At 35.4% G+C, this 25,243-nt stretch overlaps 2 protein-coding genes across 4 annotated transcripts; both read right to left on the bottom strand.

Moving 5' to 3' along the window:
• Nucleotides 1–201: 201 nt before the first annotated feature.
• LOC121970246 (glucomannan 4-beta-mannosyltransferase 9-like) lies at nt 202–5,125 on the bottom strand. Its single transcript, XM_042520824.1, has 10 exons — nt 4,973–5,125; nt 4,412–4,873; nt 4,218–4,316; nt 3,585–3,837; nt 2,114–2,224; nt 1,856–1,992; nt 1,508–1,621; nt 1,211–1,410; nt 914–1,102; nt 202–757 (listed from the first exon to the last, which is right to left on the bottom strand). Exons 2-10 carry the CDS (start codon nt 4,724–4,726, stop codon nt 595–597), a joined length of 1,581 nt encoding a protein of 526 aa, XP_042376758.1. The 5' UTR covers nt 4,727–4,873; nt 4,973–5,125; the 3' UTR covers nt 202–594.
• A 15,060-nt stretch (nt 5,126–20,185) lies between these two features.
• LOC121970245 (heat stress transcription factor A-2c-like) lies at nt 20,186–24,758 on the bottom strand. 3 transcript variants are annotated; one of them, XM_042520822.1, is made up of 4 exons: nt 24,335–24,472; nt 24,170–24,203; nt 23,822–23,933; nt 20,186–21,348 (listed from the first exon to the last, which is right to left on the bottom strand). In XM_042520822.1, the coding sequence occupies exons 2-4, from the start codon at nt 24,175–24,177 to the stop codon at nt 20,371–20,373; spliced, it is 1,098 nt and encodes a 365-aa protein (XP_042376756.1). In that variant the 5' UTR covers nt 24,178–24,203; nt 24,335–24,472; the 3' UTR covers nt 20,186–20,370. The 3 variants fall into 3 exon arrangements, with proteins under 3 accessions (XP_042376756.1, XP_042376757.1, XP_042376755.1); XM_042520823.1 differs by having other exon boundaries at nt 23,822–23,921; XM_042520821.1 differs by lacking the exons at nt 23,822–23,933; nt 24,170–24,203 and having other exon boundaries at nt 24,335–24,758.
• Between the last annotated feature and the right edge of the window lie 485 nt (nt 24,759–25,243).

The following is a 25,243-nucleotide window of genomic DNA, read 5'->3' as shown; positions in this document are numbered from 1 at the left end:
GAATTATGAAAATAACATAGATCAAAAATGACTTAATCCTTGAAATTTTGTCAACCTTGAAGAGCTTCATACACCAGCTATCCTTTGTCTTAATCCAATGATGATAAAAACGAAGAAAAAATCATTGAAACACAAAAGGGACTTCATTTGTGAGAGAATACTATCTTGTAAAAAGTATTACAGCATCTCCATATTTGAGGATAACAAAACACTTCAATGCTAGTTGACTTTTTTTTTTATTGGATTGTTCTGGATTCAACATTTGCAAAGGAATATAAGGGAAATTCAATAATCATAAATAATCTAAAATTGCTTACTTCCACACCTCACTAAGCTAAATCTTCTCTCTACTGAAGTTGGCCATAGCTTCTATGCATTCTTCTATCTATTACCATTTGGTAGGCCATTATTTTTATACTGTCTCACTATTCACACAAGGCTCCTATTAGATAGATGTATGCCTTCATGGATGATGAAATAATGGTTCGTTTCTTAAATGAATAGTTCCAGACAGTTGCTTGAGCTGATGCAAACCCAGTGATACTAACATAATGTATATGAAAGCAGTCGGTAGTATATCGAGTTTTGTGGCCATCAGTATTGTGGAACGAAAGTGCCAACGTAGCCAAATCCGACGATTATGAAAGCGATTGCTTGAAGATAGAGGTAGATGTAGTAATGATTTTTCCCATTGGCCAGGTCATAGCACCCACAGAAGAAGAGGTAGATTCCAGTACATAGCTCCATTAGATGTAATCTGTCATTGAGGGCAAGAGAAGGAACATGTCAATGTAATGTTATTCAAATGAAGATTGTCCTCGAAATGTTGTTGTAACCTTCTCTCCTAAGTTTTTTTTTTTTAAGAATTTGATCAGTGAGTGAAAACAGCAGGGAATAGATGAATTGTGATTACCTGTCACCAATTCTAAGCCGTGGCTTCTTAGATGCTTTAGATTTTTTCATTATATCCCCTAGCTTCTCAGTAACCACCCATTCGTTGACTCTTCCTCCTGCTTCCAAGAGGCCACTTAAGGTTGCTTTTGTTCTATGCAGAGACATGACGTTCTCAAAAAGGACCCAGAACATCAGCAAGTGAAAAGACCTGTGAGGATCGATCGAGTGATGGAACTTTATGATTTAGCCAAAGAGATGACAAATTGTGTCTTCAAAATAGTATAGTGAAGATGTATAATTCCTTGAATTCTCATACCTTGGTGTTCCAACCGAATTCAGCAGTGTAATGACTGAAGGAATGTACACTAAGCCCCACTTTGGTATTTGTACTTCGGGAACAAAGACAGTCATGGGGATAACAATGCAGTAAAATATGAAGGTCACAATATGACCTACAATCTTCCGGATGAAGAAAAAGCTGTATATAACGTAGATCTTTGTCCAGAGAGTCACTTTCTGTATTTAGAGAGAGACATTATTTATTTATTTATTTTTGGTCAAAATTTGTAGAACATTAAGTATTTTTCAATAGCAATATTGAAAGGCAACTGACCTTATTCTTGCAGATCTCCAACAACATTTTCCTGAACAAGTTTGCTGGGCCACAGGACCATCTGTGTTGCTGATGGCGGAAGGCCTTGAAGGTACTTGGTAGTTCACTTTTGACCTTCACATGTTAAATAAAACGGATTAAGATATCATCTAAATATTATATTTACCAAGTTCGTGTTAGCAAATTGGTTTAATCACGTGAAAGCAACAGCATCCGCATCTTTCTCCTGGCATCGTCCAGTTGTTAATGCAACATTCATAGTGCATCAATATTAAATATGTGATTTAGTTCACGCTTACTATCTCATTCAATATTTTACTAACTAATCTCAATAGTTAATGTATATACCTCGAGGTCTTTAAGGAATATATATTTCCATCCCTTGAGGCTTGCTCGAATAGATAAATCCATGTCCTCTACAGTCGTTCGGTCCTTCCAACCTCCTGCCTCATTGATAGCTGAAATCCGCCATACCCCCGCAGTTCCTGTAGAAAAAATCTGCTCAAGCCTTTGGAACAAACCTTTACCATTTGAGCATGATCTCTGATCCTCTCCCTTAAGCTTATTTCACAATTTTAATCAATTCCAGGTGCGTTTAGAACTAACCATTGAAGCCAAAGAAGCCATAGGTGGAGGATCCCACTTGCTGTTCAACAAAGAAGTGGTAATCCAAAGACATCTCCTGCATCCTTGTCATCATATTTTCATTCGCATTCACTGCAGTAAATTAAGCAATGCACTATTAAAATAATTACATTTTTCTGGATGTGGGGGCATGATGCCGTGTTTGATGTAGACTAGATTAGATGAATAAAATTGAGAAAAGAAGAATGGAGGGAGTAAAATGCAGTGTCGGTGGCACGAGACGATTAGTTAATATGAGGTAGCAGTGAGTATACGTTGTACATAGGAAAAGCTGTAAGAGGAGGGAAGGTGAAACTTAAAGGTGATTTCGGCAGTACCAAAGCGAAAAGATAGGTTGGATTGTTTCTTCTTTAACCTTCCTATCTAAAGCTGCGGGAATCAGAAGGCAGTTGTTATCTAGCTGCTCACTAGGAGAAGAGCAAGTAAAAGTAATGTAAGGAAATCTGAACAAGAAACGACAAATTTGATAGGAAGGAACAGATACTGAAGAATTTATTAATCACAAGCTGCTGTCGCTGGAAATACAGGCACGTGATGTGTCAGTATCTCGCAGTACTAGAATCTTTTACCCTGTCTTAGTAGTAAAATAGAATTCTAACTATGTTAACACCACCCTTTGAAGTGTGTTTTACAACTTTTTTCATGTGATCTTGGATATGTGGACCTTTGAAAGCATATGCATCAATGTACTATGATAGCCTAATAAGTGTCTTAATTGTGAACCAATCTTATGTGACAATGATAGTGATCAAATCAAAGCATGAAATGAGCACTTGATCAGACCCCAAAAACAAAGGTATGCATCTCACCAACTAAGTCTATTATGTGGGGCTTATGCTCTACTTTATAGGTCCTTATGCATCATATGTCTTTAACAGCAAATGCCTCTACCACCCTTTCTAATCAGATATACTCGTGTAAACAAAAATAGAAGAAGAAGAAAGGTTCAAAATTTGTGAAAATTTGTTTCTATTTGTTAGCCAATGGAGCTGCATAATCCAGTGGGAACCACTAGACCACAGTGAATAAGCCTGCCACATCCATGACTGTCTGCTCCACATCATATAATAATAATCACAATCATAATAGGTAAGATCACCGACACAGTTGCTTGATCTGACTCCGAGCTACTCTGCCTCTCGTATAATTGACTACCTCAAAGGGACCACTTCCCAACCCGGATCCATGTGTCTTATAGGCTATACGATACAAATATGTACTTAGTTTCTTCTCCTCATACAATAAAACACCAGTGTTTTCACTGAAACGAGAAAATCTGACCAAACTTTACTGGAACAATTTAAACTTCCGTAAGTTAATCTTTCAGACAAATAACTCTTTTTGGCTTCACCAGGTAAGAGTGATTTTCTTATGTGTTGAAAAAAGATTACTTTTTTTGTTGAAGGACAAGACAGGAGGGAAGGGGTTGTACCGAAGGTCCAGCGGCCCTGGACGAGGGCGACCTTGGGGTTGTGGATGAGGAAAGGGATGGTGCGGAGGAGGAAGTCGGGCTCCGGCTGGAAGTCGGCGTCGAAGATGGCGACGTACTCACACTCCTTGACGTAGTTATGCGTGAGCCCGTGCCGGAGCGCGCCCGCCTTGTAACCCACCCTGTCGTCTCGGATCGCGTACTTTATGTTCACCCCTTTGTTCGCCCACTTCCGGCACTCGATCTGCACCAGCTCCTGCCATTTCAACCAATTATCCGAAATGCTGTCAGATCCATTGCAAATTCATGCCAAAGTTGCAAATTTTATTTTTATTAGAGTTTACAAATTACAGTAAGAAAAGTAACCAGAGAAAGTAAATTGAGGATGAATTTCAAGTAGAAGCAAAATCCAAAATCTCTGAAAAGAAATGTTTTTTTCGCCAGTGATTGTCGGCGCCAATTGCCAATAAACAGGAAAAGGTCAAATTAGCCAGAGAGATGCGTTTTTATTCGCAAAGAGGGAAAATAATTACAGAAGTGTTTCAAAAAAAAATACACGTCGCTTTGTTATTGGATAGATCTGGTAATTTTTAGGGAATTAAAAAGGAATTTTGTAATATTAATTTGATCTCGTACCTTAATGGACTCATCCGTGGAATCGTCGAGCACTTGGATGAGGATGCGATCCGAAGGCCACGAGAGTCCGCAGGCCGCTCCGATCGAGAGCTGGTAGACCTGAAAAAAAAAAAAATCAACGAGATTCAAGAAGTGCGCGTTGGGAAGTAACGACGGAAATTTAGGGCGGGAATCCTAGGCGACCGACGGCGGACCTCTTTCTCGTTATACATTGGGATTTGGATGAGCACCATGGGATAGGCGGAAGTGCCGAGCTCGGCGTCGTCGCTCATCATCTCCCACTTGTATCGCTTTTCCGGCTTACGGCCGAGGAGTCGGACGGCGCTGATCACGACGGCCATGTAGACCTTCTCGACGAAGAGCATCACCGACAGGCTCAGGCAGATGTACACCGCCAGCTGCAGCAGCGGCACGATCACCGGCGCCTTCACCTGCTGCCACGCCGTCCACGTCTGATCCCGCGCCTGGATCACGCCCGGGAACATCGACGCCGTGGAAACCCTATCCATCTGGACCTCGAAAAAAGGGGTTTTCGTGCAACAGGGCTAAAAATCCCAAAATGCAGCAAAGGGGTCGGAGCAGGACAGAAGCGAGATCGGAGACAGAGAGAGGGCACGAACTCGTTGTTCAGGTAGAAAATTCCCACTCTCCGTCACCTGCTCCACACACCATTAATGAGCGAAAAAGGACCTCCTTTTCCTTTTACAAAACCCACCAAAACCAACAGCACAAACGGAAGAGGAAGCAGAACTCACCAGATGCGGAGAAGAGACAACGGAGCGCGATCTATCGATCTCCGACCTCGTTCCTCGCTCTTCGCCTTCTCCCTGAGCAATGCAAGCTCAGTGATAGCCGAGGGAGGGAGGGAGGGAGCGAGTGAGAGAAACCCCGGCGTGTGCCACAAGGGTTCTGAGCACTGCCCTTAAATAAACGCTTCGTCTAACTGCAAATGTAAATTAATTAATAGATTTAAAAAATAATAATAATGAAATAAAAGAAATTAATATTGCACCAAAATTCTAGTACATAATTTTAAATTCGCTCCAACTTTCTGCCCCTCGTTCCAATATTTTTACCAAAATAAAATTATATTTCCTTTTTTGCCATAATTTTTAACAAGTATTTCTTCTCGTAATTATAGTCTTGCTTAAAATTCTATTTCCAAATATTTCAGAAGTTTTTTTAAATGGTAAAAAATCAGAAGGACCCTCATTTATTCTAAATAATCAAAGTGGTCATTTTGATTTTTTTTGGTCAAAAACATTCATCCCGATAATAACTTAGGTATAATTACGGTCTAAACCCCAAAGTAAGTTAAATCACATTATAGCAATTACGATTTAATAGCTAAATTATGAAAATTATACAATAGAGGTGGTTTTATTACTTTTGTCCTGTTTTTAATGCCAACTAAATTATTTGAATAAATTTTCAAATAAAAAAATATGAGCACATTAAATCATTTTATTTCTGATTCGAATAAAATGATTAAAAAAACAAGTTATTTGGTCTAAAATAATTTACCATTAATTATTATAAAAATACATGTAGTTCCCCGATATCAATAAAATTTAGCTTTGAAAATTAATTATAAATAAATACTTGTAATTATTATACCAAAATGAGAAAGGAAATAAAGGAAGAAATTAAAACATTAATTTTTCTCTAGTATATTTTTCTATTTTGTTTTAATTTTTAAAACATGTAATGAGAAGAAGAGGAAATAAGATATTATTTTTTCTATTTAGTTGATATTATTTTCTCTGATTTAATCTCATATTTAATATAAATAAATAAATAAATAATAGGATAGAAAATGATTTTTTTATAGTTGGAAGAAATCAAATTTCCAGCAAAAATACTAAATTTATTTGAAGAATTAAAGGATTAAAGTCTTTTTAATATGATGAGAAAATAAAGCTATAAATAAAAAATAATTTTTAATAGTAAAGGAAGTTAATTCAATCTTCTCTCAGAGGAGTCGATAATTTTCATAGCATAATTAAACTGTTTTTTAAATATTTTTCAAAACAATATCAAAATAATATTAATTTAAACTAAAATTGAAAATATTAGTAGCTCTCAATCCATTCCATAAAATTTTTTATTAATTTTACCCCTGGAATATTTAATAAGAATTCCATAGTAGCTAATTGACAACTAGCAGTAGGTTCAACGACTATAAAATTATCAAGCTGTAATGCATAATAATATATATGACAAATTACTGTGTACTTTAAAATCTGAATTTTTTTAAGGCATATTTATTTTCTATTTTACTCCTTCTATCAATGTTTTTTTTTAAAATCCAGCTTATAATATGGTGTTATTCTTTGAATACAGTGCTATAATTATGGACAGGAAGGATTAAAATAAAAAGTAATTACGCTTTTTGAAAAATATGAAAGTTAAGTGACTTTTTTTTTAAAAAAAATACAATTTTAATGAGCCCTTCGTCAATTAGTGTAATATATTTTAGATGAATGGACTGCTTATCATCTATTTTTGGTAAATAAATTTTAATTATTCATAATTCAAACTTGACAATTTGGGCACTCCAATATTCCATAATGAAAAATATTGAAAAGTATCTCATCCTATTTTTATTTAAATACTTTACTTTGTGGCTGTGCTAATATTCCCCTTCTAAAAGAACAATATGATATATGAAATTTCTGTCACGTCGGATCTAAGAGATTATTTCTAATATTTGAATTGATCTTTTAATCGTAAAATACATTATATCAAGGCTTCTCTTTTTATTTTAATATTATAATAATAATAATAATAATTTTGATTTAAATTATAATTATAAATAGTTATTATGTTAAACTAAAAAATAGGATAAAATACTTTGTTTTTAAATACTTCAAATGGAAGACACTTCCCGGCGCAAATCATGGCGCGTTCCTTTCTCGCTCAAATTCATTGATGGGCAATTTGACATTTTTTTATATTTATTTATTTATTTTGTTTTGAGTGTTTTTCAGTGTGTGCGAAGCTCTAGTCAATCCATTCGGCTGCATCCCGAAAAATTAAGTCAAAGCAAATCAACATGTAGCTGCTCTAGTGTCGGCACATCGAATGGGTCCGCTGGTTCTTCTCATTGAGTCAAGTCGGGCACGAGGGAGAGCCGGAGAGAAGAGAAAAAAATAGTTCAGTTCAAAATTTTAAGAAGAAGTGTCCAGGAGAGGGGTAGTGAGCTTTTGGCCCCGAGCTCGATATTGGGGTGGTTAGCTTATAGTGAGTTTGGCCGCGAGGGTAAGTATTTCGTGTTGATTTTGATATAGTCAATTAAGTCACGTTAGATCCTATGTATTTGGTCATTGTATGTAAGTATACAAAAGTTTAAGATCATAAAAAATCAAGCGGAAGACGTGACAGACGAGAAGGATGACACGGGAATCGAATCGACGGGCTTGATGCATCCAAAGGACGAGAAGCTGCAGGAGAGTACGCTGATGGAGCTAGAAGAACGCCTACGGTGCTTCCGAGAGATAAGAAGCCGGAACAGAAGTCTGCTCGAGGAGGAAGCCGAAATTGGATTCAAGTGAGCTCAACTCTGAAAAGTCATAGCATCACTCAAGCGACCGAAGAAGGCGCCAAACGGTCAACACGAGGCTGACCGATCCAAGCGCTCGAACCAGTTGGTCCCGGTGCTCGGACTATCCGAGCACCCGGTCAAGATAGTCTTGGCGCCTGGATGCTGAGGCAATGTCAACAGAGGTCCGAGCACCCGGAGCATGTCTTGGCGCCCGAGAGTGGATAAATTCTTATCCCTTTGTCGTTGCATAGCCATTGCATGGAGAAAGAGTTTGGCTCGCGAGGGGCGTTCGGAGAGGATCTGAGCGCTCGGCCCGTGCCACATCAGCAAATGACTAGTTTTGACCAGTGAAATATAAATAGAATCCTAATTTTCTTCATTTGTAAAACACTTTATGTATTCGAGATATTTCACTCTGCTTTTCAAAGTTTGTGTTTTCAAAATTCTATACGAGCTTTCTCCGATTTCGACTTGTGTCGAAGAAAGAGTTGATTAGTTGAATTTTATTTACCTTAGATTGGTAATAAATACTTTTATCTCGTATTATGTTAACTTTTTTTATTAAAATATTTATCTTAGTCGAAAGTTTCAAGAAAAATATACTTATCTTTCGGGATAATTCACTCTTCTTTTATGGTTCGCATGAAACCTTCCACGAGCTCGTGGTTAGTTTACCTTTATTTTTAGTATAATTCAGTTTTTTTTTAATCATGTTAAAGAGAGTAAGAATATAAGACTTTGCTATATTATCCATCTGGTGCTTTAAAATTTAGAGTTTAGCTAGAATTTAAGATTTAAGAATTAAAAAATTAATTAAAAAAAAAACATAAGATGTATATCATCTCGAAAAAACCAAAGATATAAGATGCTAAATTGATAGATGGACCCAAAAGAGAGTTTATGAGGGTTTACCTCATTGTTGTTAAATACGACAATAATTGAATAATTTGAATTCTCGTACGTTTATTCTTTATTTATTATATTTATTACGGATAGCATGATATTTGCGTGCTCCTTATTAAAACTCTCAAATTATATATATATTTTTTAAAACTCATAAAATTCTAATAATACAATTGTATCAATTTAAGATGAATCTCATGTCTCCATGGTCATAAGCATAAAGTGATTTGGCCCCGGGTTATAATATAACGGTAGGATATCTAGATTATTATTTACGTATTTATACTTCAATTTTCAACTATAATAATTTTATAGGATTTTTTTTCTAAATAGAACGCGTAATTAAAAGACATTGAGCTTCTTAATTGTCCGCCATCGGTACTTCTCATATAGAAAAATTTTATACGACTTAATTAGTCATTAAGAAGGTTAACGGAATTTATGATTGATAAATGATTTGGCATAGTTAGCCTACTCAAGTCGTCAAACACTCTTGACGGTCATAAATAATTTAAATTATTCTATTATTATTATTTTTAAAATGGAAGTGTCGAGTAATCTGTAATTAGAAATTTTTAATATTTATTTATTTATTTTTCATAAAAGAGAAAGAGATTGAGAAATATTTTAAATAGAATACAATCCATTATGGAATAGGTGAAATAAAGATTGTTAGATATTTTTTTTACGATGGTAAAATTATCTTATGCAGAATGGAAAAATTTTATAAAATGATGATTAAAATTTTTTATATTATATAAAGTTGAATGTTAAATTATGATTTAAATACATGAGTAAAAGTGAGAACTATATAGATAAAAATATTTAGGAGGAGGTAAGGAGTGTTAAAAATGGATCCGATCAACTAACCCAACCCAAGTTGAATAAAAAAATATCAAGTTCAGATTTGGGATTTTCATATTCAGGTTGAGGTTATGAGTTAATTAGGTTTAAATTCAGTTCGGATTAATCCGGGTTGATTTGAATTTAGAATTTAAGATTTTTAGATTTTAAAAATTAAATTAGTTTATATATATAAATAGTAGAATGTTAGTATAATAATAAAAAAGTATTAAAATAAAAAGTATAGAATTATAGACAAATTAAAATAAATCGGATTGATCAAGTTTAAATTTAGATTTAGGATTTTTTAGGAGTTCAAGTTGGAACGTAAGACTACCCTAGGTGGATGAGAAATTATAGAGATAGACAATAAATAAATAAATAAATATATCAGATAAAAAGTCAGTTGCATCAATTAAAGAAATTCGAAAATACACGCTTTCTTTATATATATATAACAAAAGAGAAATGATACGCTGCTCGAATTTGCCTCTCGAATTTGGATCTCGAATGACGTGGCTTCCTGCGTGGAAAGTGACACGTCAAAGACTTTCCACTTTGTTTTTTTTCTCTCCCTGCTCGGCTCGAATTTTCTCTCCGCCTCTTGCCTTGCCCTAACGTTTTCTCTCCGCCTCTTACCCTAACATTTTCTCGCCGCCTCCTTGCCGTCTCTCTTTCCCTCCGCCTCTTGCTGTCGCGTTTTCCCTCCGGCTCCTTGCCCTAAATCTCTCCGCTCTCCGTTCTCTGCTCTCGGCTCTCGGCGCTCGGCGGACTTGGCTCCTTCCTTTCTCTCAGCCTCTCCCCTGCCCTAACTCTCCCCTGAATCCAGGTACAATGCTGTTTTCCTTAGTTGATTTTTGTCCAAATCGACTTTATGCTATTCGGACTTTAACGTTGCTCGATTTCCTGCTGTTTAGCTGCTCGCCTCTCCCTGTTTTTTCTGCTCGTAAAAGGACTTTTTTGTTCAACTTAAGCAAAGTGATAAACTTAGAGCAGTGTGCATTAATCCTTCCTCTATATTCTCGAAGCAGTATCCTTGAGTCTGAGAAAATATTAAAGTGGATCAGTGCAAATTTTTTTACAGGCCCTCTGATAGTACCCGCTAACTTGATTGTTTCATTGTAATATGACTTATATAATATAGATATCTTTACCTTTTTGTTTCCTTATATTTTTCAAGCAATTTCAATATCTTCAAACCTCCGAGGCTTAGCATTGGAATCTCAGACTCAAGCTATTCAAGGAAAATCTTAGATTACCTATAACATCCTATTAATCTTATCTACAACAAAAGTAACATAGCTGGGTTTTTTGGCTACAAGCTATTTAAACCACTGAAATATCATTTAAGAATCTCCATTCTTTGCTAGATGCTTGCATTCAGGATTCAGTCTGAGTCCATAATCACTTTCTTGGTGATGGCAAGCCTTAGTAGATGCTTGTATGTTCTTATTTCTTTTCTGGATGTTTTCTATTTTTTAAGCAAATAAATGTAGTTGAATACTTTCCTGCCTTCCATTTTTGAATAAATGTAGGTGAAAAATAATCATGGAACAAGGAAAAAGTGATTCAAATGAGGTAAATGATAACAACGACCATGTGAGCACAGACCTATCTCCATCTAGTTTAAATGAAGTCATGATTCCTAAGATTGGAATGACTTTTATATCTGAAGATGAAGTTCGTAATTTTTATAAATCATATGCTCAGAATGTTGGTTTTGGTATTTCCAAATTAGGTTGTAAAAAGGGAGATGATGGAAAGCAAAAATATTTTTGTTTTGGATGTGCCAAAAGTGGTAAAACAGTATCTCAAGCCAAAAATGCTTTGTACCCTAGGCCTTCTACTAAGACAAATTGCAAAGCTAAGATTAATGTTGTTATTCAGAATGATGATAACTTTGTGATAAATAGTGTATCTCTTGAATATAATCACGTCTTGAGCCCGAGAAAGTCACGACATTTTAGATGTAATAAATTATTGGATTCAACTACAAAAAGGAAACTTGAATTAAATGATCAAGCAGGAATTACTTTAAGTAAAAGTTTTCATTCATTGGTAGTTGAGGCTGGAGGCTATAAGAATTTGACATTTGATGAGAGAAAGTGTAGGAATTATATTTCAGAAGCTAGAAGGTTGAGGTTAGGGGATGGAGATGCTGAAGCCTTGAGTAATTATTTTTGTCGCATGCAAAGTCGGAACTCTAACTTCTTTTATGTGCTTGATTTAGATGAAGAGTCTCGAATAAGAAATGTTTTTTGGGCAGATGCAAGATGTAGGGCTGCATATCATTACTTTTCTGATGTTGTGACTTTTGATACAACTTATTTGACTAATAGTTATGATATGCCATTTGCTCCTTTTGTTGGGGTGAATCATCATGGTCAATCCATTTTACTTGGTTGTGGATTATTATCAAGTGAAGATTCAGAAACATTCATATGGTTGTTCAAATCTTGGCTGACATGTATGCTTGGGCGTGCTCCAAAGGCCATAATCACAGACCAGTGTCGTGCCATGGCAATTGCTATTGAAGAGATATTTCCGAATTCTCATCATCGTTTGTGTCTTTGGCATATAATGAAAAAATTACCAGCAAAATTAGGTGGGCATGCTCAATATAAGCTGATAAAGAAACAATTGAAGAATATTGTTTACAACTCACTTACTATTGATGAATGTGATGCAAATTGGATGAAATGATTGAGGTTTTTAATTTAGAGAACAATGACTGGTTGAAATCTTTGTATGAACAGCGGAATAGATGGATACATGTGTATGTCAAAGATAAGTTTTGGACAGGTATGTCCACCTCCCAAAGGAGTGAAAGTATGAATGCTTTTTTTGATGAATATGTTCATTCGAAAACTTCTTTGAAGCAATTTGTTGAACAGTTTGATAATGCTCTGAAGAAGAAGATTGAAAAAGAAAAAAATTTGGATTTTGGTTCTTTTAATTCTATGATACCAGTAATTTCTGGTTATCCTATTGAAAGACAATTTCAAAGTTTCTACACTAACAACTTATTTAAGTTGTTCCAAGATGAGATAAGAGGGTTGATGTTTTGCAATACCTCACTAGTGAGGCAAGAAGGGGTTGCTTTTATATTTGAAGTGATAGAAACTTTGTTGGGAAAAAATGGAGACCCTATAAGAGATGCTTCCTTCAGGGTAGATTATACTGAGTTAGATTGTCAAGTTAAGTGTCTATGCCATCTTTTTGAGTTTCGGGGAATTTTATGTAGGCATGTGATCTCTGTGTTGATACGAATGAAGGTGATTGAGGTTCCTATGAATTATATTATGGATCGATGGCGCAAAGATATTAAACGTGGTTATCAAAGTATCACTAACATTTATGATGAATATGTTTGTGATGGAGAAAGACATCGGTATAATATTCTCACTCCATTGATACAAGAGGTTCAACAACTTGGGGCAAATAATGACGACAGTTGTTTTGTTTTAGTGGAAATCTTGAAAGATGCGAAGGAAAAATTGATTGATATTCAAATAGATCATTCAAGAGCGCACCAATTGAAAGAAACATCTACATCAAGTTCAAAAACAATACACTCTCCATTAAAAGTAAGATCTCAAGGTCGTCCACCCACAAAGAGGAAACAATCTAAGATTGAACAAATTATGAAGAAATCAGTTGCAAAGGCCAGAAGAAAGGTATGATTTATTATGTTTTAAGCCATAGAGGATTATTGTTCGGTACCTATGAGATAACTTTTGCTTTATATACTTCTTTGTAGCCAAATATCTCTATTTACTATTTATATGGCTCTTTGTTGAATACAATGTTAGGTCATTCATTCTGCGACAACCAGCCAATCAACAACATAATGATGACGACGACAATCATTCAATTTTTTCTGTTCTCAGAAACCAGGAGCTAGTGACCAGAGAGAGAGGTACATTTGGGCAAATGTCAGTATCAAAACACATTATTTAATGTCAGTTTCAATAACTAATCAGCATTCTAATTGTCATCATGCAGATTGATATTCTGTGATGCGTGTTCAGGCTTTTGGCGTGGCCATAGATTCGAGTTCAGGCTTGTCAGGGGCTAAGAAGGCAGTCTATATGATGCTTGTTTCTTGTGTTTCAAACCTTGTTCAATTCTGTGTGATGGTTAATTGTAGCTATGGATGGCATTTTGTAGTTGAACTGATGACAAATCTGTATCTGTGTTTGCAAAGAAGTTTCATGAAAATTTCTGGTTTTTTCACTGCTACAAATAGAGATGGTTCGCCTTAATTTGTAGGATGGTTCGCTGTTTGCTGCAAAAAAGTGAAAATTTGTTAGCTCTGTCACTCTTTTTTTTTTTTTAAATCTATTATTTTTTAAAAATAATGATATTGAATATTGAGGTGTATTTATTGTTCCTTGATTTAGTAGAAAATCCTTGTTTGCATTTCCAATGTGCATTTTTCTCATGATATATGGTTATTTTTTTGTTTTTTTTTTTTAAAATGAAACTTGTTCTGACAGTGCTTATTTTGCCCAGGCATGGCTGTTGCAAGAGATATTCAAGGAAAGAAGAATCGTGTTGTAACAATCATAAGTAATTTGACAACAATGGCTGGTCAGGTCTATGAGGCAATGAGCAATGCTGGATATCTTGACTCTAACATGATAGTGATTTTAAATGATAGTAGGCATTCTTTACATCCTATGAGGCAATGAGCAATGCTGGAATGAAAGAACCTGAGTTCTGTATAGTCTGTTTTGGAAATGTTAATGTTCATTTACCTTAAAATTTTTCTTGACAGAACTTCAAATAGGTGAAGTTGCTTTGATATGTGGGTTTTTTTTTTCATATGTTTTATTGCCTCCATTCTTGACTGCTCCAATGGTTTTGTTTCTTAACTACTGCATGTGTCTTGCCTCGATTGTTGACCATTCCAATATTTGTGTTCTGAACTACAGTGTGTTTTAGAGCTCTATTATTTGGTATGCATTATCGTCTCTGCATTTTACCTATATTACATTGTGTTTTATCATGTTTGTCGATACCAGGGAATAACAAAAAGGATCGGTAAAGCAGTGCATGAATTGGCAGCCAAAGTTGATGAGTACACACGGGGTATGATGGGCCCTCTTGGAGCTACTCTCTTTGAAGACCTTGGACTTTACTACATTGGACCAATGCACAGACACTTATATTTGATGATCTAGTTTGTGTACTTAATGAAGTGGCATCATTAGATTCAACTGGTCCTGTGCTAGTACATGTCATCACAGAGGATGAGAAGGACTCAGAATTTACCGAGGAGGGTAAGATGATTGAACCTTGGTTACTGTAGCTTGTGGCAGAGCAAGGTCTCTGCGCCACTAATCAAATTTGATGTAACAATGTGTATGCATTTATGTATATTCATTCATAAATTGGAAATGTATACCTTACTGTACTGAAGATTTCCTAAGCGATCAATGTACTCTCACATTGATGCCAAACTGGTACCCCAAAATCATTCTCTTTAGTACTAGATCGTATGTCTATCAAAAGCAGCCTTGGGACATTCAATGATGTTCTTGTGGAAGCTCTAGTAGCAGAAGCAGAAAGGGGCAAATCAATTGTAGTGGTCCATTCTGGCACTGGACTTGATCCATCTATTAAGTTCAACTACAAAATTTTCTGGTTTGTTGTATCTTATATCCAACTAAATAAGTCCCGAAAGAAGAAAAAAGCAGAATAAAATCATTACAAATTATCAAACGATTATATAACATGTTATGCATTATCGATCTTAACTAAAAACAAATTATCCTATCACATTACAGCACCAACATTACTCAACGCTAATTAACAAGACCGAACTAACAAAGTAATAAGGTATACAGCCAAAAGAGTTAAATTCACTATAACTAATATCCAGACCACTGATGGTACATTCCAATTTCCTAGATTATGCCCACGAGAAGCAATGTATTCACTTCCTAACCTTGACTCTATTCTTCCTAACCTTCCACGACATATGTCACTTCTGTCTTCATTAGACAAAGTATCGGCTACGACCCACTTTTGCCAGCCATGTTGCGCACATCCATAATACCTCCTTCCGGGATTTTTGCTCGATCTAGAAACACATACCAATGTTCTTTGTCCGCAATCTCTACATGGTACATGTTCAAATTTTGCGTCGTCGATAGAGCTGTAACTTGATGATGCCATCTTTTAACAACCTATTCAGCAAACAAGAATTACTTAGATTCAAATATTTTTTAATGCTCATAGATTGTATGCTAAATCAATGGAAAAATAGGAAATAAGCCATTTTGCGTTATTATATAAATCAACAATAAATACTACATAAATTATCTCATTTTGATAATAACCACTAAGTAAAACAAAAACTTATTGCTTTCATCAGTTTTTCCTTGTGATGAAGATTCTTGCTCTGTACATTCATTAGCATGCAGTCTCAGAACATAATTTACAAGATACGAAAAATATTGACTGAATAAACTATGAAGGAAAATACTTATTTGACTAAATGCTGTAGGATATTATGCATTTTTCAGACCTTTCCAAGGCTTTCTAAGGTATTTGAGAAACGGAGGGCATAATACATAGCACAACAACGCAACCTTTGAAAATCAACAAGAAGGTCATTGTTTGCCAGCATGGAATCAGGTTTGGGGATATGAATGACCTGAAGGTATTATGACATAAATTTATATCAAAACTCTAGTTAAAGTCTTAACTTGCCATCATACTGAATCCGGAAAGTGAGACAAGATGTCACCCAAGATAAAAACAAGGTCTATGGATAGAAAAATCAATATTGATAATTAAAACAACTACCCTAATAAACAACCCCTTAGTCACAAGCCGTAGCAACATAGCCCCAAAAGATCAACTCCAAGGCTCAGATGGAACTTCTTGAAGCATCCAATAGGATGCTCCATCACAGAGATGGAACTTCTTGAAGCATCCAATAGGATGCTCCATCACAGATTTTGGACTGCTCACGTCCAATTTAGTATCAAATTTGATTATTGTAAGCTAAAAGAACCCATATGTTGCCTGAATATATAATTCAAGTTGTCTAGGGCTAAAGACACTAGCACTCCTCCAACCCAAAAAATGACAATAGGCTTGCCATCACCAAGAAAGTGATTATGGACTCAGACTGAATCCTGAATGCAAGCATCTAGCAAAGAATGGAGATTCTTAAATGATATTTCAGTGGTTTAAATAGCTTGTAGCCAAAAAACCCAGCTATGTTACTTTTGTTGTAGCCAAAAAACCGAGCCAAAAATTTGCACTGAAATAATCAAGTCATATTACAATGAAACAATCAAGTTAACGGGTACTATTAGAGGGTCTGTAAAAAAATTTGCACTGATCCACTTTAATATTTTCTCAGACTCAAGGATACTGCTTCGAGAATATAGAGGAAGGATTAACGCACACTGCTCTAAGTTTATCACTTTGCTTAAGTTGAACAAAAAAGTCCTTTTATGAGCAGAAAAAACAGGGAGAGGCGAGCAGCTAAACAGCAGGAAACCGAGCAACGTTAAGGTCCGAATAGCATAAAGTCGATTTGGACAAAAATCAGCTAAGGAAAACAGCTTTGTACCTGGATTCAGGGGAGATTTAGGGCAGGGGAGAGGCTGAGAGAAATGAAGGAGCCAAGTCCGCGAGCGCCGAGAGCAGAGAACGGAGAGCGGAGAGATTTAAGGCAAGGAGCCGGAGGGAAAACGCGACAGCAAGAGGCGGAGGGAAAGAGAGACGGCAAGGAGGCGGCGAGAAAATGTTAGGGCAAGAGGCGGAGAGAAAACGTGACAGCAAGAGGCGGAGGGAAAGAGAGACGGCAAGGAGGCGGCGAGAAAATGTTAGGGCAAGAGGCGGAGAGAAAACGTTAGGGCAAGGCAAGAGGCGGAGAGAAAATTCGAGCCGAGCATGGAGAGAAAAAAAACAAAGTGGAAAGTCTTTGACGTGTCACTTTCCACGCAGGAAGCCACGTCATTCGAGATCCAAATTCGAGAGGTAAATTCGAGCAGCGTATCATTTCTCATAACAAAAACTGCTTCTCCGTTTTTAATTTCCTTTTTTCTATAAAAAATATTATTAGGACAAAAATTAAAGTGGGTTGCTAATTAAATATCAAAAGTATCTATATCATTTATGTTAATCTATTTATTCTTTAAATTTATATTTGATGAATAATGATTTTTTACATTTAAAAAAATGAAACATCTAAAATAATTTTTTTTTCCAATTTCTCTTTTCACTTATTTTTTTATTTTTTTTTCCTTTTCACTGATTCTATAAATATAATATAATAATAAAAATAAGAAAGAAAAAAATAATAAAAACTTAAAGATAATAAAATTTTTAAAATAATTGATGTAATATGTAGTTAAAAATAATTATATAAAATTTAATAAAATAAATTATTTATTTAAAATTTTAGATACAATAAAAAAAAATTGATATAAGTGCTCATGTTGTTCTGGAGAAACAACGCACGAACAATGCCCGGTTTTGGTTGGGCATTTTGTCGGTGCGTTGTTGAGTGATACAGGAAAAGGATGAAAACGCAATAAAATTTATTTTTTTTTTAAAAAAAATTAAACTCAATTTACTAAATAAATTTTGTGATTATCATAATGAAAAATATAATTGAATTTAAAAGCTAATTTAAAATTTAAAAAGTAATTCAAGAGAGGGAAAAATATTTTTTTAGGGTCTAAGTATAACTTGAATAAATATATATAGTCGTTGGTAAATAAATGAAATGATTGCAAATAATATAAAAGACTTAAAGGTTTGTATCAAAGTTGTAATTTTTATAAATTATAAGAGTAAATTACATATTCTCCAGAAAAATCCGAGCTAAACCAAGCCAACATATTTAAATTAAAATTTACAATATTAATCTAAGAAAGATGTACTAATTCATTAAATAATTACAATATTAAATTATGATTTACAATATTACAATTCAAAGTAGGCTTTTTTATTAGGGTGAATTGAATTGTGAGAAGATTTATAGGGAGGTGCAAATTCATATATACAAAATATTAGAAGTGTATTCAAATCAGACATGAACCTCTTTTACCACGTGATTATTATGAACTCTTAAATTTATGATAAAAACTATTTTTTACTTATAAAAAACATATATTAATTTAATAAGGAATACAATATTTAATTCAATTTAACAATTAATAATAATTACTAATAAATATCAATAAGTAACCCCCAAGAGTGCAGTTGAGTGGTAAAATACTTACGAGCATACAAGAGAATCAAAATTAGAATATTATAGAGATGGATTACTTTCAAAATTTTGTATTTACTGAACCGAGTCAGTGAATCTCATGATTACTTATTTAACATATCTAAATTTTAAAATACTCAAATAAAATTCGGATTGAACGGAATAATAATTGGAGTAAAAGATGGATTTGTCACTTTAGCGGTCACATACTTTTTAGAAGAGGTTGAATTATAAAAGTATTTGTCCTAGTATATATAATGACCCTTTGCATTGAGGAGATTATGCACAAGACATTTTGTATTGTTAGAAATTAATCCTAAGATTTATTAGAGCAACCATCCACGTAAATATCGACTGTGTTAATCCGTGGGGCTTGAAATGAATAATAGTCTATGACAAATGATTATAATGTTCATCCAGACGGTTCAATATTGTCAACCTCCTGACTAGATACAGTAAATCATAAGGGATTTTGTTTATCAATAATATCACATACAAAGGATAAGGATTGAAATGGTGACACCACTATTATATACTAACCAACTTTCTATCGGGCGCTCGGCGAGAGTATTCACATTGAAATAAGTAGTAGTGAAACTTGTTGACGTGGTTGGATAATACTATAGTCTTAACAATTATGTTATAAAATAATAATAATAATAATAATAATAATAATAATATTCGATAAGTAAATCAAAGATTTTTAAAATTTTAGTAAAGTCATAAATTTAGATTTATATAATAATAATACTTCACCCCAAAAATCGCATTCTCGTTCCGGATTTCCGTCCTGATTAACGTCTAACAAAATCCAACTTGAAAATAAATAAATCGAGTCGCTAATTAAAAACCGCATTTTTCGGAGTTGAAAACACGGCGCTTTGCCTACCTTTTGGCGGCGCGGCGCCTTGCAGCCAATCTCGCTGTCTTTTTGTGTTCCTCCTGCGTGGAGCGATGCGTGAAGACGACGAGTCGTATTCTACTTATTTTAATTTATATTTAGTTACAAAAATGTTAACAAATTAATTAATTAATTAATTAGAAAAAGGTAGTCAAGGCGATGAGTCATGAGTCTCAGTTAATGTAATCCGCTCCTCAATTAATGGCGAGCAATGGGTCGATTTGCACGCGTGGATTATGCATGTAACAACGCCCTTTTCTTTGTCAAGGTCTAATTTTCTATGCGACGTTAGTGCATACGACAAGGTCTATTTTTTTAAAAAACTTCCTTCTTATTTATAAATTTAATAAAAACTTTATTGATACAATTGATACATTTAAATACATATATATTTAAATTTATTTATTTACTTTAACGAGTTATTCAATTTAATTGATCCTAATCGAGCCTCCGTATAACTAAATTTGCAAAAACAAGTCAAACCATCATCAATTGTCGAAGTTTAGTCGCACACAATCTTCGAGTTCTAGACGCGATTCATCAGCAATTCTTTTTTCCAATACTCGAGAAAAGTTGGCTCTACAAACTTGCTACAAAAAAAATCATGCCGATAATTAATCAAATGAAGGGAGAAATAAAAAAAGACAAATCATTGTTTCACATGAACAACGAAAATAACATGACCATCCATCACACTAATCATATGGTGGAGCAACAAGTGTCATATATAAGTGTCATCTTTTGATGCTGCCAATCGATCTACAAAGCCGACAATGTTTCCGTCGCCAAATCCCTGATTGAAATTCTGTAAATCAAGATCCCAGGGCTCGTCGAATCGAGTGGCGGTATCAAACATGTTGGAATCTTGATCAGGGTCATACCACACATCGCCGCCTCCATAACCCAATGATCTTGGTCCAGCTTCAGTGATTGCTTTCCACACTTCTTCTTGGTCAATAATGGCATTCGAAACCGGAAGATCTTCAGTGAATGCAAAAAGATGGTCAGAAACACTTGCGACGGCAGTATCAGGATTTGAAGGCACTATGTTGGTATCAAGAAAAAATGGAGCTAATGTGTCGTCTTGGAATCGATCCAGGCAATCAGTAAGACTTTTCCCGCTTGCTTGAAGTTCAAGTTTTTCATTCGAACTGGATAAAATATTATCAGGATTTTCTTTGCTCAGCACATGTTCTTCAGTGCCGTCCAATGTAGGAGACAATGAAACATCTGCAGTGCAATGTCTATTGCTTGCACCTGAATCCATGAATCCAATTGAAGCAGTGCTGCTGGAGCGAGTGTGCTTAAGGAACTTTCTTCTCGCCCTTGAAGATGCGATACCATTGCCATTGTGTTCCTTGAAGAGCGAATGTGCTAAGAAGGAGATCATCTGTTTCTGCCTCGTCTCTGCTGATTGCACTCTCTGATTCACCGAATTCATCAGTTGAATTGTAGTTCGATTTTCGTTCTGCAAACTCGCAATCTCTTGCAGCAGTGCTCTCTTATCATTCCTGAGCATGTCAATTTCACCGACCAATCTATCCTTCTTCGCCATTTCCATTGATGAACCGATTTGAATGTGCAAATGGTGTGCTGGATACGACCTACGCCTGTTTATGTTTCTTAACAAATATTTCTTTCCTTTCGTAAAGGATTCATTCGCAAACTCCCATCTATCAGCATCAATCTTGTGGAAACCCTGAAGAAAAAACCCAACAAGATGAATTAACATCGGGTTTAAGACACTAGCATTTAAACCCAACAAGAACTTGATACTGTGTGCAAATAAAATAGGACAGAGACCTGACTTATTGACCAAAGTGATTCAAATTCTTTAGAAAATAATGCAGACAACAATTCTTTCTAATAGTATCAATCGGACACAACAAAGAATCTGGTTTACCTCAAAACTAACAAGTTGGCTTACTCATCAAATCATGTTTTCGATCCACTTCACGAAAACAGAAGCATAGATTTCTAGATTTCTGATACTAGTAAAGTGATTTTCTGGAATAACTTAGTAAAAAATATGCAGTAAAAATCACATCCACACTAACATGTTTTTGCAGTAGAAATAACAGAAGCCTATACACATTCACAAGTCCATGGGTAGGAGCACTACTTAAACATGTTTTTGGAAGTCATACAGAGATTTCGATGTTGGGAGTCTTCATCTACTCCTCACACTCACACACCCGCACTAAACTCACTATACCACACCCTCATTGATATGAGTAAACAAATTTTGAAGTAGTTGTATCAGACAGTTACATACACACACTTGCCAAAGCTTTTGTATTCCAAGTAATACCATATATTTAAGTCTTAGACGTTACGTAAAATAATGTTTCCCTTAACCAATTATGCAAATTTATAACCATTGTTAGAGAATGGTCTCTTGTCACTATGAAGAGCTTACTTATTAGCAATATTCTAGAACTAATACACCACACAGATTGTGAACAGGAGAGAGAACACTATTTTTTGTGCAGGGATATTGGTAGGAGAGAAAGAGATTGTCAAGATGAAAAGGATGAGTTTATGGTGTCAAAAGAAGTGAAATTGAGATTTCAAAGGTAAAGTATATGAGTTGTAGAATCTACATGCCCTGACAATCAGACTAATGGTTGCCTGTACGATATGGAGAAATCACATTCTGATTCATTGAAATCACATTCTAATGTAAGAGATTTGTCTCCACTTTCTGGAATTTGCAGTCAGACCTAACATCAGTTTTCGCTATTTGTATCAACCATAAGTCAGTACTGCTTGGAAACTCCGTATGGTACTTGCAGCAACTACCCATGCCTAAGAACTAGGATTTATGTACTGATCATGAAACCGATATCCAGCCAAGATGATTACATCATACTCTCAATGTCTATTCTCTAGTCCTAAGTAGCATACAAATCTGAACTTCAACCTTTAGTATCAGCAGTACCTGCTGATCTTTAGATCGGCAAATCCACATTGTTGGCCATAAACGACTTGGTATTTGACTCAATTATATAGTCAAAGAAGTTTCACTCTTCCTCATTAATTACTTGAGTCAAGCACTTAAAAGACTGCACCATTAGGTATCTTCTCATATTCTTAAATATTTGTCTTACAAACTTCTTTAATACTTCCATTGTTCCAATTAAATGTAGACTTAACAATTACATCATCAGCACTGACAAGGGCAACATTTCCAATTTCAGCATCAGAATATTAACCCAATGTCATTTCAGAGAATTAAATCTTTGTATTCTCAAAACTTTTTTTTATACTCTCATTTGTGTTAGTAATGTCCTCCAACATAGAAGCTCAAATTTGATTCCAGTGAGAATCTAAGAAGCCTAAAAAAAGGTTTTTCATTATGATTTGCAATACTTTCTGAGACATGGCTATTGTCAACCATTCCAAAAGTTTGTTAAATATAGTTTGCTTAGTCTCGAAGTTGAACCTTCAAAGTAAATTTGGTTCAGAGGGCACATCAATCACATCCCTTTCGAGTTTATATTTGTTAATTGACTAAATTGAGGGATATGCAAGAGCTACTCCTCAAAGAGCTTCACCACCTCTCAGCAAGATCAGGATAACCAATTTTTTGAGAAGAAAACTTATAATCTATATAAAAACCTCTATTTCTCCTGTATTGTTCTATCATAAAGCACTTTGAAAACTTACGATCTCCATAAAAAAACTCTATTTCTCTTGTATTTCTCTATGATTAAGCACTTTCAGATAAATTACCCACAGTTAGTCACTACCTCAGATCTAACAAGTGAGTAGTGCCTTGTTTACTTCTTCACCAGATAACTTTTCAAACTATGGGAGCGTCATAAGAAGAGAGACTTCATAGTATCTCCTTAATCAATCAAAAGGCGAACCAATAACAGCTACTTCTACATGAAGAGTAGATCAAAGAGATCATCTTTCATAGACCATGTAAAAAAACCTGAAGGAACAGGCTTTTAAATAACTATGGCAGTAGCTAGAGAAGTATTAGATATTGAAAATTTGAAACAACATTGAATGATCGAAAAAAGATAAGACACATTCTGCAGAATCAGCCCTGTGTCTGAAGATGAGTGAGCATTCAATGAAAAAAAACACAAGCATAGTAGATGACAACACTAGCTACAAATAAACAGTTAATCTAATCTTATATTGCAAGTATTTAGGTTTACCTCACGAGAAGATACGCCACACTCCAAATTACAGCCAATTTTTGGCGCCTCTCTTAACATTTCAATCTCGTTGGCGTCGGCACCGTAACAGATGTAATTTCTGATTGATTGTCTTATCAAGTACTACATAAGGATTACAGGAAGTGGAGAACACACTATTTGCCCGTTGACAATTGATTACAATACAACCTAATTTAAGATTCCACTGAAGTTCCCGCTAACTGGGTGCTAAAAGAAAGAACAAAGTTGCTTTTGCGGTTTCAAACAAACAACATTTCAGGAAAAAAAACACCAAAAACTAAAACGAATAATTGCAATCTTAATTATCCCTCTGCTATTGAAGGATACAATGTCATCTTATTAGCCCTCTGCAGCACGCAATCTACACAGCACCAATACACATCATAAAAGAATACAAAAGGAACCACATTTGGGGAGAATTTACAACAGGAAAGGAGGAGTAATATACAAGGAGAATAAAAGATTACAGAAAAAAAAAGAATCGATACGCACATAAGTGTTGAGCTGGCGGACGAAGCTAGAGAAGTTGTTGTGCTTGAAGTGCCCCGGAAGGACGGTGCGGGCGAACTCGACGGGGTCCCACACCACGAAGCTCCGCCCGGCGGGGGACCAGGAAAGGATGGCGTCGAAGGCGGGGTCATCGACGAGTTCATAGGTCTTGGATAGGAAAGGAGGAATAGGGGCGGTCCGCAGCGCCTCGAGAGGCTGAGGGATTTCCTCACCGCCGTCACCTCCGCCGCCCGATTGGAAGGAGAAAGAAACCAAGGGGAACGGGTCGTCGCTGCGAGGTTCCTTCTTTGGCCACGCGCGCGGTGACTGAGAGGCGGCGGCAGCCGAAGACGTGGAGCTTCTAGAATCCATCGGAGGGAGATTGAATTTCGGAAGAGGGAATGGAGTTGGAGTGGGCTCACTGGTCGGCCCTCTCCTTTTATATATACTCCTCGCAATTAAAAATCATCGCCTATACCACTCAATGCACGGCACGTCGTGGGAACCAACCGTTATAAGACACGTACGCAGAATTGCAAAGGGAGCCACGGATCTGACAGCCGTTGTCGGCAGATATTTATTCTGTATCTTAGCAGCGAAGGAAGCGGACAGTCGCCATATATATATATATATATATATATATATATATATCTTTTAAAATTAATAAAATAAAACAAAATTTAATTATAAAATCTTGATAATAATTTTCTAAGCTCTTATCAACTGTGCTAGACACTTAATATTAAATGGCCAGTTAACATACACATTAATCGAAGCACACTGCATTTGAAGTACTCTAGCATCCATATGAAAGCTGATTTCCCAGGTATATTTCTTATGAAAGCTTACTTCATAAAATTAGACCTTTCTAATGCTTTATTAGAATAAACAAGTAATCATTAACCTCGTAAA

Source organism: Zingiber officinale, chromosome 4A, assembly GCF_018446385.1.
Source record: "Zingiber officinale cultivar Zhangliang chromosome 4A, Zo_v1.1, whole genome shotgun sequence".
Lineage (NCBI taxonomy): Eukaryota > Viridiplantae > Streptophyta > Magnoliopsida > Zingiberales > Zingiberaceae > Zingiber > Zingiber officinale.
The sequence above is the reverse complement of the archived record's forward strand: the minus strand, read 5'-3'. Positions and strand labels throughout refer to the sequence as shown.

Excerpts from the sequence above, each read along its gene's own strand:
- LOC121970246 (XM_042520824.1), bottom strand. The coding sequence starts at position 4,726 with ATGGATAGGGTTTCCACGGCGTCGATGTTCCCGGGCGTGATCCAGGCG. Across the intron at positions 4,317-4,411 it reads CAATGTATAACGAGAAAGAG|GTCTACCAGCTCTCGATCGG; the intron begins GTCCGCCGTCGG and ends TTTTTTTTTCAG. Across the intron at positions 1,993-2,113 it reads TGGCTTCTTTGGCTTCAATG|GAACTGCGGGGGTATGGCGG; the intron begins GTTAGTTCTAAA and ends TTTTTTCTACAG.
- LOC121970245 (XM_042520821.1), bottom strand. The coding sequence starts at position 24,703 with ATGGATTCTAGAAGCTCCACGTCTTCGGCTGCCGCCGCCTCTCAGTCA. Across the intron at positions 21,349-24,334 it reads TCCGCCAGCTCAACACTTAT|GGTTTCCACAAGATTGATGC; the intron begins GTGCGTATCGAT and ends TTTTTTCTTCAG.